General features: G+C 42.2%; 1 protein-coding gene across 1 annotated transcript in view; it reads left to right on the forward strand.

Annotated features, from left to right (window-relative positions):
• PLAGL1 (PLAG1 like zinc finger 1) overlaps nucleotides 1-14,130 on the forward strand; it is a 51,143-nt gene that overhangs the window by 31,181 nt on the left and 5,832 nt on the right. The window contains exons 3-6 of the mRNA XM_050893946.1: nucleotides 5,761-5,916; nucleotides 6,998-7,110; nucleotides 9,375-9,524; nucleotides 13,016-13,135. Coding sequence (XP_050749903.1) covers nucleotides 5,761-5,916; nucleotides 6,998-7,110; nucleotides 9,375-9,524; nucleotides 13,016-13,135 — 539 coding nt within the window. The remainder of the gene's footprint in view (nucleotides 1-5,760; nucleotides 5,917-6,997; nucleotides 7,111-9,374; nucleotides 9,525-13,015; nucleotides 13,136-14,130) is intronic.

Raw genomic sequence — 14,130 nt, forward strand, 5'->3', positions numbered from 1 at the left:
GGTCCACTCGCCTGCAAGCCCTGGGATGGCAGTCGGCAGCACAAGGCCTTGGTAAGGGAGCCAATGTTGCCCCAGCAGCGTGTCCACAGTGTCTGTGCTGGTGCCACCAGGTAGAGACTGTGAGGCTTCAGAGTCTCTGTGTGTCAAAGATGTGGGAACTCACTGCTTGAAATCTGTTGAAAGTTTCCCTCTCAAGCACTTAGGAGTAAATCTCCTTTCCCCCTCCCCCTTCTTTTTTGGGGGGATGTTATTTTGGGCACAAGGTTATGGAAAATACAATACCTGCTTCCCAAATAATACGCTGTGTGGTGCATGAAAGTGCAAGTTTTCAGTCTTTGCTCAGGTGAGCAATTACGATTGCAAAGTCAGCCTGGAGTGTGGTTTCCTGATTATTTTCTTTTTTTCTATGCAGAGCTGAGCAGTTGTAACTCTCTGCTAATACAAGGTTTTGTTGTATGAGATAGAAGAGGCATGAGAAGGAGACGTTGAAGAAATGTTCACCTATTCTTGTGTTGGACTACAATCAATTATTACAGTTAAAAAGTGAAGATCAGTCAGTAGAAAATTTAGCATGACAAAATATCAGAAGTTAATGGGATTTGAATAAAATTATTGTGAATTATTGTAACTATAACAAGTTCTATTTTACTATAATATAAATAGGATGAATTATTAATCAGTTAAGAGCTTCAGCTCCTTTGTAAATGCACTTTGCACATCAAACTTAGGGCATGTAAGGCTTCTTTCATAAACGTTTTTTACAGAGGAAATATGTGGCAGTGGCCCACAATAATGGGAAAATAACTTGGGATTAACTGTTTGCTAATTGAGTACTTTGAATTTTTTGCCCAATAAATGATATTGTAGAACAAGGTTTTCAAGCTTTTCCAGCAAGGATTGCTGCAGAACAAACCACAGGGCAGGAAAACCTCATGTACCTTTGTGTAAGAAGAACCAAGACTGGCATACTGCACATGCAATGTATCTTAGACAGAAAATGTCCACAAGGTATTTTTTCAGCGTTCCTTTACGTGAAAGCTGAACAAGGCTAATGGAGCAGTACAGTTTTACTCTGGGATAAATTACTGTTGTTTGCTATGCAAATCTTATGATTGTAATTAGGCTAGGATTTGGACTGCTATGTACACTGATCTTTGTTCCCTCTGCACACGGGAGCTAATTCTAATGCTGCAAAACAGCACAGCAAATGTCGAGCACTGCTCAGCCGGACGATCATTTCTTGCGAGGCATCTTTGCTTGAAGTGGACATTTTAAAAGGAATGACTTACCTCTGCCTTCACAGGGCACGTAAATCATACCGCAGGCGTCTTGTGGGCCACTGAAGCGTTCAGATGCTGTAAAGTCTCGCTTGAAAGTAGAGGTTGGCGAAAGCAGGAAGGACTGCCTGATAGGCATCTAGTTTTTAGCAAACTGGTTTTAAAAAGCGGTGTTCTGCCGCTGATTGGTTAGGGAGCTGGTGGGTATGTTCGAGCTATCACGACAGTGATTGCAATTCCTAGTATGGCTATGTATAGCTTCTGTTATCTCTGCAGCCGGACTTTGTGTAACCGCAGCCTGTGGCTCCTTGCCCACGCTAATGAGCTCTCCCCGAGGCCGGGCTTGTGCCTGTGGGGGTGGCACAGCACTCGGACGGTGCTGCTGTTTTGGAAACCCGAGTTTGTTAACTGTGCTCAAGTCCAGCTTGCCTGAGCCACTGCGCCAGCTTGGCTACTGCTGGCCGCGGGAGCTCGGCCCCGTGCAGTGTGGCAGGCTCCAGAGCCGTCTGGAGGACGAGGCAAGCTGGCCGCCGAGGCGGCCAGGCTGTAGTCTGCAGCAAAGGAGAGCTGTCACCTAGACCTGGACTGGGGGGAAGCGCCAGCAGGGTGAGGACGGTACAGGTGAGCCACACTCACAGCCCATTCTCCTCGCTGGGAACATGGCTGCCAGTGTTTCGGTCAGCCCATGTGGTGGGAGTGCATCCTGCAGGCAGCGGGTGTCATTTTTCCAGTGACCCAAAGAGCAGGGGAAATCCATAGCTGCTGACCATGCCTCCCGATGGCTGGGCAGAAGGGAGAGCAGATGCATTCAGGTGCAGGGGTACCAGGCTGGGGGTGTACAGGAGATGTACCCTTCTCTTAGCCTGTCCAGCAGCGGTTCGCAGGGCATGAGCACCTTGTCCGTGTGATAAGGTGGTGGCTGCGCACCCGCAACCTGGTCAGAGTCTGCACCTGCACCCGTGCTGGGCTCTTCTGTACGCGTGCCTCCCCACTGCTGCAGTGGAGTTCAGCAAAATAATCTTACCAGCTACAAGATCTATTAGCTTGTGTAGTTTTATCTACAGATAGATAAAAAAGGCATTATTTGGAACTTTTTTAGAATCATTGCAAAGACACAGAGAAAGAACAAAGAAATACCCTCTAGGGGACAATATAGCACTGCTGCTCTAAAGATAGTAAATGACACGATCTGTTTTTTAACAGCTTGTAACTCTTGTGAATCTTGTTTATTTCTTTTTGTTGCCTACTCATCTAAATCACAGCAAAGCAGAGGAACAGAGGCAGTTTTACTTTTTCTTGCATGCTTGCACATTATCAAGTATTCCTGTAAACATGACACTGAATCCATTAATTTTGTTTGTGTAAATACAATTTAAGGGAGCAGGGAAGCTGTAAAAGCATCAAGTGAGGTACTGAAGTGCCTAACAAAAAGCAGAAAAAAATCTTCTTCACAGAAAGTGATTTTTCTAACCAAGTGTGTTTCATTCCTAGTGCTAATATGACAAAGTGTGTGTTGTTTCCATAGCTGGATGCTCCATATTTCAGAACAAGTTAGAGTATGTTCTGAGGCTGTTGTTGAAACAATTACATTTTACTTAACCAGCCAAGTTAAAAGGGGACATAAAATCTGTGTGAGCTTTGCAAACCGGTGCCATGCTGCAGCTATGATAATGCCAATTCCTTCGCCAATGGCATCTGTAATTTAGCATTGAAATACAAAGGATTGTGACTTGGTCTGTAATTATCTCTGAGGAAGAATGTGAACTTGATAGTTTTGCGCTGGTAGTTTGGGGGGGAAGAAATTACAAAGACCCTCGTTCCCCAGGGTAGTCCCTAAAGTTATTATATTTACAGTGGTCCAATCCTGTGCTTCTGGTACACCTGGCAATTTTTAGTGTGCGATAAATTCATAGTCAGGGTACTAACATGCTGGTGTGGGGTCAGAAATACTGTGTAGTGAATGTAATTCCAGGATGCCTGTTAAATAACTAAGTCATCTAGTTATCTTCATATCCCATGTAATGAAACATAGAAAATTCTAGAACAAGCCTTGGGCAGCTCTGGATATTTCAAGGTGCCGCGCAGCGATGCCAGGTCAGAATGCCAGGCCGTACTAGCAAGGTGTTTAAAAAACACTTCCAGCTCTGCAGCTAATTTCATTCAGTGCTAGCTGACGGCTTCATCATGCCAGTTAGGCGTGCCACCTGGGGAGCCGTCTCTCGGGCCGCTAAGCTCGGTGGCATGCTCAGCACCTGTTTGGATGCAAAGCAGTCCCTGATTTTGGAGGAGTGCCTCCCCAGCACCCACACCGCGTGAATCGTTTCAGACCTTATGTCTTGGATCCGGAGGACCAAGGGGGGTTAGCTAATGGGGCACTAGTGCCGAATTTGGAGGGTGATTCAAGGGAGACCCTTTTCCCCTGCTCTCCCTTTCCAGCCTTCCCGTGAGCTGCCCACCCTGGGGCCTCCGCGGTGGGCACTGCCCCGAGGTGGCTGGAAGGTTTGCTCAGGAGCTCCGTAGTGATGAATCACAGAGGTATGGCATGGGTTGATAAGGTCGTGTACTTTACGATTAGATACATCCTCCCTCTAACAGCAGTTCTTTGTCTCCATTTTGCTTTTGGTAATGTTTTTCAGCAGTTTGCATACAATGAGTCTCCAAGCAGGAGCTGTTTGACTTGAGACAAAGTTGCTATTATTCTAGGTAAGCTCAGGAAGCCCTCATAATTTATTTGCCCTCAGAAGACATAGATTGTTGGCAATTTATTTAAAAGCCAATTAAGTTAAATCACCAAGAAAATATTTTTTTTTTTCTTGCAACCTAGCTGTAAAGGACTTTCAGGTACATAAACCAGTGTGTAACAAGAAAAATCTGCCTTGCAGCTGTATTATTTATTTTTTGTGCATTTTAAGTGATGGCTGTAGAGTGGCATGTTCTTTATCTGTAGCAGTAGCAAAAAAAAAAAAAAATCATGTATTTCAGCTATTCATAGTGCAGGTGTACAGTCTGGGATCCATGGCAAAAGAAAACTATTACATGCTCCCCAAATTATTGAAAAATATGGACTACTGCAGTGCCTGCAGCCTGACCAACGTGCAAGTCTATCTCCTCATTTAGAGTTGATGGAGAGCCCAAAGAACTCAGTAGGAACACTTCAGGCTTAGTTGGGGAGATTTTGGACTAGACTCTCGAGGCGTGTCATTTAGTCAAGTGCCTACTTGTGTTTACAAACTGAAACCTTTTCGAGCTACCCTGAATGTGGCGTTTATGGTGCTACTGTCCTTTCTCAAAGACCATCTCCGATGTCTCTCCAGGCAGTGTCTCCTGGGCTCTTGACCTCTCTTTGGCTACGAGCCCCTGTCTGTGGTGAAGCCTCGCCTCTCCTGCCCCAGTCTCTGCTACAGTGTCCTGTGGCTCCCTTGGACTCTTTTGGCTGTTCTGGCTCCCCTCCTCTGCTCCTTATTGTTGCTTACTGAATAGACTTGCTCAGCAGAGTTTTCAGAATTAAAACAAAACGAGGTAGTCATGGATGACCAATATCAGCTTTTCCTTTTAACTCAGTCGTAAAACGTTGTTGGCTCGCTGGTTTGGTTTCTACTGTCCATAAAAAGGTTTTGTGCAAGAAGTCCCCTTTTTCCCATCGCCCTGTGTGACACCAGTGCCGGGATGACCTTCTGCTGGAGAGTCTCATTGCTCAGTTGTGTTGCTGCTCCGTATGAGTTTCCCTGGCAACCAGTTTTGAGCTACACTGAACCAAAAATATCTCACTGTGCTGGGGGAAAGGCAGTTTGCAGACATGTACTTCTCATTAATGACTTCTCTGGATGGTTTGTGTGTTCAGCCTGCAGATGTCATTATTGTGAACCGATGACTGGGAGATGCGGCGTGCCCCTTTTGCTTACTTCCATGGGCAGCACGGTCTCCAACAAGGCTGCCCTTGCATGATTGTCAACTGAGTTGTGACTGTAAGACCCATTGTACTCATTTTTTATGGTACACCGAGGGTCTCGTCTTCTATTGAGAATGGTCTGTGCAGGCTCACAAAGTCACAGTGATTTTTCTTGGACTCCTTGGATCTCTGCAAATTACCTTGGTTATTACTAGCAACTTTGCCCTTCTTATTTCTATGTAAATATATGCACCTTGGTTTATAGGTGTGCATGCTGCGAGCTCCGGTTTTGCTGCCATCAGACTTCAAAGGCATGGTTTGTGACACCTCCAAATGAACATGTATATAAATCTTTGGATGTCAGGACCCACCAATTCACACAGGAGAGAATGCACAAACTGGAGGTGTTACTTCAAACCTTCCTAGTTCAGTTTTGGCTTGCAGATAATCTTTTCATTACCTAATGTAGAACAGTGGTGTGAAGAAAAGCATTGCTAATTCAAGATGTGTTCTCAAGGTGACAGAATTAGAAGAGACTAAATTGGAGAGCAGTATGTCATTTTTAGTAACAAGTTCCCTTTTCTGGATTTGTAGGGTGTGAGGATTGCGGTAAAAGCCTTATAGGAGAATGCAAACTCCACGGACCACTCATCAGGGCTAAAGATAGGGTTATTCCTAGCCGAGCCCGTCTCACCCTACCTCACTACCTCACTTTACGAGTGTTGGAGCTGCGAGCTGGAAACCAGCAGAGTAAGTATTTTAGCTCTTTTTCCCACATTTGAGAAAGAGGAGGCAAAAGTACTAATGCTGGCTTGTTTTCATTAATAACTCAAGGCATAATCATTGGGTATTAACAGTATGAAGACTACTTTATTTTCAGCTGAGCACAGCTAAAGCTCACATTAAGCTACTTTTTTTTATGACTGATTTTTAGTAACTTCGATGCATAGACTGACAGCAGGACATTAGCCAGAGCTGGTGTGACATTTAGCTGTGAGCAATCAGTTAGCTCTGTTCAGTCAATACAAGTTTAATGAATGTTGAATTTGTATCTAATAGTAACAGCCATGCACTATTACATATTTTTTTTCTTTTCCCCAAGCATGCAAAACAGGAAAGAGTATTCAATAAGAGGTCAGAAACAAAATGGTAAATAACATCCCTCATCCACCTCCTGCAAACTCAAAAGAACACAGCGGGTTAATTTACCTTTTGCAGCATCTTCAGTTCATATTATAGAAAGACTGTTGTTTCCTTCTGAGGGCAGGGCAATTTGAATGCGCAAACTTGAACAAGGGAATGACATCCTTAGTGTGCAAATTTTCCACAGCTACCTGTGTAAAATTAGTCTTGCCTAGATTGCATTTCAGAAAGAGAATGACAAGATACCTGTTGTGTTGCACCATTGGTATTAGGCAGGGGAATAACTAGAATGATTAAGACAGCTAATGTGTTTTTATAGATTCTCTCCACTCATATTGGGAGAGAACAACCTCGTAAATTATGCCAGCAAGCTGAGCATTATGATAACATCAGCTTGTAGATTGAAGAGTATCAATACATTTGTGTTGCATACTCAGTTTAATATCCTGTCATGGATTTTAGGCACTTTTGTATTCAATGTAATACCCATTTTTAAAAAAATCTCTGTACATATTTACATCCTTCTTAGATTCTTCCCATTAGAATTATTTACCTGGGTTATTTGTCTAGAAGAATAATTCATGTGTTCTGTACTATTGTGTTTATCTCCATTTTCACAACTGTAAATATACAAGAAATAGTTTGTGATGTCTATATTAATATTAGACTGGTCTTTTTTTATTCACAGTCCTTGGAGTATTTGCAAAGAAAGTAATACAGAAGAGAACACAGTTTGGTCCTTATGTTGGTCAACTGTCTACAAAACTGACCCGCTATGATGAGAGCAGGCTAGTCCTGCAGGTAAAAACCCAGTGACTTACTATGAAGTGCATATGTGTCTTTTAACAGTTCATATGTATTTATGTATTTTAACAGTCAATTTGCTGTCTGAACTAGTTAATTAATTGTACTCCTGATCTGTATGTGTGAATGTAAATCACATTATTAGACAGCACAGCATAACCTGCAATACCAAAATGTTCCTGTATATTGTGTTTTCTAGAAGTTTGTTTTCCTGCTTTCTAGTTTTACCACTTCCAGAGTGATTTACCTATCAGTCTAACAGCTCTTGATAAACTTTTCACAGAGCAGGGCTACTGAAAGTATCCAAGGATAGTACTGTCTTCCCAGATAAAACAAAAGGATTTGTGCTTAACACCATGCCACTGGGAGGGTTAAGTTTGTGCACTGAGTTAGCAGTAGTGGCAGAAATATGCGCTAAAGCACCTGCTTACTAGGGAGGAACAGTGCAGGGATGGGGAAACACTTCTTAATAATGTGATTATATGTAAACTTTGACTAAATCTATTTAGTCAGATTGTTATTTAGGGCTGGTACCATCCCTTGCTGCATGTGCAGATACTGATTGTCTCATCTGGACCGTAACACTATTGTTTGTACTTTATCCAGCACAAATAGGGGCCTCTCAGGACTAGCCTAGCTTAGACATACGCATCCTTTCCCACAGGGATTCCTTGGGAGTGATAGTTTATCGTAATCCTCTGTGCCCCGGTCTTTGCATTTTGCTGCACGGGGTCACACCTGGGCACACCTCTGTCATACAGTGAGTCCGTGGTCAAGCCACAGCCTCCGTCAGGACTTCCCGACAGGTCACGGTTCTTCCAGAGCCTGCATTTCATATCAGGCCCTCTCACCCCCCAGGAGAGAGGGACCAGCAGCAGCTGTCCTGTGACATGCTTTATGTCTTCATTTGAGCTTTCTCCGGAAGCTTGGGACTAGAAAACACTGTGTGTTGTGGAGGAAGGCATAGATACAGATGCTTCTGTAATTTTGTTTGAGAGCAAAAGTAGTAGCTTCAGTAATTGCTGTAAACTTCATTTGCTCATGGAAGTCATGTGAATGGTCTGCCAGGAAAGTAACGCTGTCCTTCTGTGGGATTTTCATGGCATGTTAACACCAGAGAGGATTTGTTCTTCTCCATAACTAAATTTCTTCCGTCTTTTTATGAGACACTTTAATTCTTGCAAATGCAGAAAACTTACTTCTCTAATAAGCTTGCGAGCATGGATGAGCTAAGCACCCAGTTCCTTTCTCTTCACCAAGCCGTTGTAAACCACACCCTATCCTCTATCAGTCAGCCCCGTTTGCTTAAAAGTATAGTGATAAGCGCAGCTCTGGCTCGTGAATGAACTGTTTCTTCAGAAGAGGAGACTGGAGTCCCAGGTTTCCTACATGGCAGCAGTAGCTGCCTTGACTTCTCCCTGGCAGCATTCTGAGTATGTGGCCAAACTTGTCCAATAGGCAGGTGTTTTCATCGGAAACATGACTAAGTTAGATAAAATAGTTCCCAGAAGCAATGGAAATGCAAATTTTTTTGCAATTAATTGCTCAAATACGTGGTTAGTAGAACAGATACATGCTGTACTGACATCTGTTGTGCAGCTTCAGCCGTCCATGTTCGAGACTATATTGCAGAAAAGCAACTGTCTTGTACGAGGTTGGGAGCGTTTGCCTTGTAGAGGTATTCTCTTGGAAAGGAATCTAGGAAGAATGAAGTAAAGCAAAAAGAAAGATCTTTCTGGCACAATTGTTCATTTGTATTTACTTTTGCATTGTTAAGGGGAAAAAGAAAAGACTGTTAAAATGCCATTATATTCTATGTTACCTCTCTGGACTTACTACACAAGTTATACAATTGTTCCATGCAAAATGTAGTGTTAATACAGCACTAAAGTTTGAGATTATCAAGTACTCAGGAAGTACATTAAGGCATAAAGCTTATCTTTCTACCTGCCTGTACTTAGTTCTTATAATATTATCTTTATACAACATAAAAATGATGAAATATAAACTGGAAATATATACAAAGGCCTACAGTTATTTTAGTAGCTGGGTGCTCGGCAGGTATTCGTTCTTCACTTTCTTTTGCACTCGGTATTCTTTAAGAGTGATCTATTTCAAAACAACCACGATTTCAAAGGACATATGACCAAGACAGGGTAAATAACTGATAGCCACGATTCCAAGTTAAAGAAAACTAATGTGCCTCTATACAGGACTCGGTTTTATCGTGTTGTTTCTCCTGTCCTGCCCCTTTGCTTCAGGTATTGAAAGATGGAGGGAAGTACTTTCTGGACACTCCCAATGAAGACTGTGGAAACTGGATGATGTTTGTCCGGCTAGCCCGGAACCAAGAAGAACAGACCCTTGTGGCTTATCAGCACTGTGGAGAAGTCTACTTCACAACTGTTAAGGTAGTTAAACCCACATTGCTGCACCAGTCATCCAAATGGAAATTTATAGGCAAAGGTTCTGAAAGGCTAACCCTTTTACAGATGAAAGATTGATTATATTTTGCCAACCGGATCTTTATTACATACCACCTTTTATATCACTTAATCGGTAGTAAAGCAAGCAGCGTACGGGGTTTTCCAGTAAAAGGTGGTGTGTACTGGCTGTTGTGGGTAGTGAAGAAACTGAGCAGAGGGAAGCAGAAATATCATTCATGACGGTGGAGTTTAAATGTGAGTGTTGTAAAGTTCTTCAGTTCCAGATAGGTACATGGTGAGATTATCTAGCATTGTTACATTCAACAGTACTTCATTCTGGAAAGAACAAACACATTCCCTTCCTTTATTACATTTTTGGACACAAGTTGTATTCTGAGCACATTACCAGGTGCTCAGGGACAGGGTGCTAAGTAGAATCTTTATGTACTATTTTCCACGCTCGTTAAATCTGAAGACTTAACTGCAGAACTTACAATACTGCAATGTTGCCGTGAAATGATCAGTTTATGTTAGAGATTCTGGACTGCATCTTTGTCTGAGGAGAGAGAACAAAGTACTCTGTATTTATAAATGACACTGAAACATACAGTCTTGTTTTTTGTTGTTTTGGCCACTTTCTCAGGCAAAGTTTGTTTTAATCAGAACTTAGTCTTTCGTACACTTAGGAAACTGAAGTCTATATATTGAACATTCATTGTTTTCCTTTTTTATTCTTAAGTTAATGCTTGTATATCATTGTGAGCAACATTAAAAATAAAAAAAAGAGATAATATTAGTCAAAAGAAGTTACTGGGGGATTAAAATCCAACATTTCAATTTCATTTCCAAGATTGGCACACATTTCTGTGGGATAGTAGTGTTTACTTTTGTTCCTCTGTTTATGTTGCTCCACCTGCACAGTGAGAAAAATATTTACCACACAGTGATTATGTGAGAATAAGTTAATAGTGATAACATTTTACACCTTCAGAGTCTTTTATAACAGTATGAAGTACAGTTGCTTTTGGATTAATATTAAAATAATTATTTTTAAAAAATAAAATCAATGTAAATAGGTACATACTAATCTGAGACATTGTTCAGGCTGTGTTTGAGATTCTGATGCAGTCCATACTATTTGAGATTTCAATTTGATTTTAAATGCAAGCTATACTTGTAGAACTGACAGGATTGATAATATTATATTTGGGAAGCATGAACAAATGCTTTTCTAAGAAGCTGTAGTTATGAACTGGTAACTTACAATGTCCAGTATAATTTAAATACTATTGAACCAGCTCTCTGCTGACTTCAGCAGAACTCTGCTCATGAAGACTGTCTTAGGATGAGGAGTGTGTCTTGGAACCTTTACTGTGCTGTGTATCATAGGGAATTACTTTGGTTTTATTTCTCGTAAGTCCTAGTATCATTCACAGTACTGTGGCATCCTGCAGATTTTGTCCTGGTCAGCGAAAGTGATAGCCTTTTGCTACACTTAGGCACACCCTGCTGGTCAGGGCGTGAGGCTGCCTTAGGGCTGGTTATGAAGATATTTTCTCAAGATATTTTGAATAAAGTCTGTTAAGTTGGGAGTAGAAGGAGTGGCTCCTCTCTACACTGTTTTTACAAAGAGATGGGATTTTGGTGACATGAAATTGCAGCTACAAAAGCGTACATGTAAGTGGCATACTAACAGCACCATTAGCGTACTTGCTGACCTAACAACTGCAGTCCCTAGAAATAAGTGCTTTAAAAAAGTGTAGAATTATGAGGAAGTAAAAATCATCCACGGTTGCTGTCTGTCTGATCATAAGAGAGTTTCACGTAGGTGCCGCCATAGCTTTCTCTTACTGTCACAGGTGAGACAGAGTAAATGACAACTCGTAGTGGATTTGGATACTGATGTTTCATCTCAGTTTTACTGAGATTAGAGCTTTACCTTACTTGACTGTTTCACACACTGATGCACTTGCTGTCCCTCCAAAGTCATATTGACTAGGTCTCAGCTTCCCACAGAGGAGATCGCCACTGGTCCAGGAATGTCAGGCAGAAAGTCATGACAGTATCATGCTGTACAGCTGTTTGTGGGTAGCAGTCTCAAGTGTCACTGGCCAAGGTCCCAGGGCATCCCCAGGCATTTGTCTCTGTGGAGCTCCCCCAGGCTTGGTTTTCTCCATGTAAATAGACTATATGCAGGAGCACAATGCATGATCGGCCTCCTAGTTGGTGGCTCTGCCTCGTGTCCTTTATTCAGTGGAGAATTCAGCACATACCATTTCTGTTTAGGCCAGGTGTTATCAAAACGTACAACCAAACCATACTGGTTGTGCTTGGGAGTTCAAAAGTTCAGGTTTTGACATTATACACACAATTACCTGTCATCTGTCAGCATTCACAATCTAAGTTGTCTTTCACCTACCATGCTTATCCAACACCGATGTTATAAAATAAGTGCATTTTAAGATGTCACATTTTGTGGAATAAGACTCAGCTGCTGTCCTTCCAGGCTAGTTTGTTCTTTTCAGTGGCACAAGTTTAGCTTAGTTAAAGTAAAACTACAAGTACAGTGCGGATTGGCTCTACCCCTGTTGCAACAATATTGTTTTTTATTATAGATGAAGAAAATTGTGTACAGGGCCAGGGAGTCATATACATCATGACCCCAAAGTTAGTTTTCTCCTTTGCTTTTAAATAACTAATAGATCTTTAGCCAGTGAGTGTAATCACTCCTCTCTTTTTCTATTTGCTGTATTATTGACTGAAAGTATTTGTCAGAGGAGGTCATAGTCCAGTCCAAGGAAAGATTTGGGCAGGCATGACTGGATGGGAGACTGCAGATTATGGGCTCCCTTAATCCTGTGTGGGAAGGTTTCAGTGAAAGGAGGGCAGAGGTACAATAAAGCACACGCATAGCGAGCCTGACACGTTAGAGCCAGCGCATGGAAGTGCGCAAATTTGACTTGCGGTCCACATATTGATCAACTCTGCACCTGTGCTCAGTGAGCGCGACATATCCAGGAGGCATCCAAGCTGTTGTGCATTCACGATGCATTTTTCCTTTGCTCGTACCCTGTAGTTAAGTGTTGCGTCCAGTGGGCTTTGAGACATCAAGGAACGGGCATGGGATATTGCTTGGAAAGACTGCTGGATGTCTGGACATCACAGACGATTACGTCTCACTGAGCAAAGGTCATGAGGGCTGAGGCACCCCTCCTGCTACTGCCCCCCCCCCCCCAAATCTCTGTACATACACATTTCTGCTTTTAGAAACTGTGAAAGTGTCAAACCCTAGTGGACAGTAATGCTCAAAAAGTGCTTGAATCTTGAAACTAAGTTACCAATAATTTAAACAGATTCAAAGAATGCAACTTGGGTAAGGACAACAAATTGCACAGCCCCGCCCCTCCAATCTTCAGTATTATTTGGTATAGGAAAATTGGCACAAGTAAACACGTGCTATTTTCTTCCATTCACAGCCAATTGAACCCCATACAGAATTGAAAGTTTGGTATGCTGCTGATTATGCCAAATTTATGGAAGCTTCTGCAGTCTTCATTAAAGAAGAATCTGATGTCTGTCCTTTGCCTCCAGTAGCAGTAAGTACCCCTAACCTGCATTCAAGCCATCACCAGACATAGTAAATTATGGTTTATTTACATGCTCTCTCTGTTTATGTAACTCTGGTAATGCTAGGGTAGACCATAGAGTAGTTGGCTAACACAAAGCCAAGAACAATTTTAACCAAACAGCTACTCAGAGAAAGGCTGCTCTTCCTCTCCTGTGTTTGTAATCCAATGGAGCTGTTAGATGTAGCCAGAAGTAAGTGGCACCAGTGGGATGTGTTGGGAAGACTTAAGATTGGCATTAATTTGTAGATAACCAAGCTGTCCAGCCTCAGACTTCTTTCACCAGTTCCCCCTTGTTATGCTCTGACCGGTTGGTCAGATAATTCACTGATTATTTCAGTCTTCCCTGTGCAACAACCCTGCTCTTCTAATCCCAATACCTTCCCCTCTGTATGATGGTAGGAATCCTTAAACTGATAGGAAAAGTTTGTTAAGTTTTGAAAACATGGCCATGAAGATTGGTACCTAAGCTAGAAGGAAATGTTAAACAGGGAATACAAATGAACCAGGAATTCAGAGGTGCTCCAGGAAGGGAAGTAACCCCGTTGCTGCTTTTGCATATGAGGCCTTCAGAGTATACCCCAGAAAGAAGGTGTGGGAGAGCCACAGCATCAGACATGGATAAGAGAGAGGAGGGCTCCATCTGTAAATAAAGACAGAGTGGACATAGCCTCACCATGCTCTCCAGAGCAAGCTAGCCCAAGAGCAAGGGAAAGTGAGGACAGTTTATGAGAAGCTTACGTAAAATGTAGAGACAGCTAAGGAACTACGTGGTCATGTATTAATTGGAAGTATGTTTCATCAGTGACTGGGGTTTTTTTGTAATTGTTTTTCATTGGAGTTTTTAGAATGTCAGTATTCAAAGTGAATTCAACTGAATCCAGTAGAGCTCTTATTTCCACAGAAATAATACTTCCAAATAACGCATTGCTTGCCAAAAAAATGTTTTAATGCCTGTAAGTCAG

The sequence above is a fragment of the Gymnogyps californianus genome, chromosome 3, assembly GCF_018139145.2.
Source record: "Gymnogyps californianus isolate 813 chromosome 3, ASM1813914v2, whole genome shotgun sequence".
Classification (NCBI taxonomy): domain Eukaryota; kingdom Metazoa; phylum Chordata; class Aves; order Accipitriformes; family Cathartidae; genus Gymnogyps; species Gymnogyps californianus.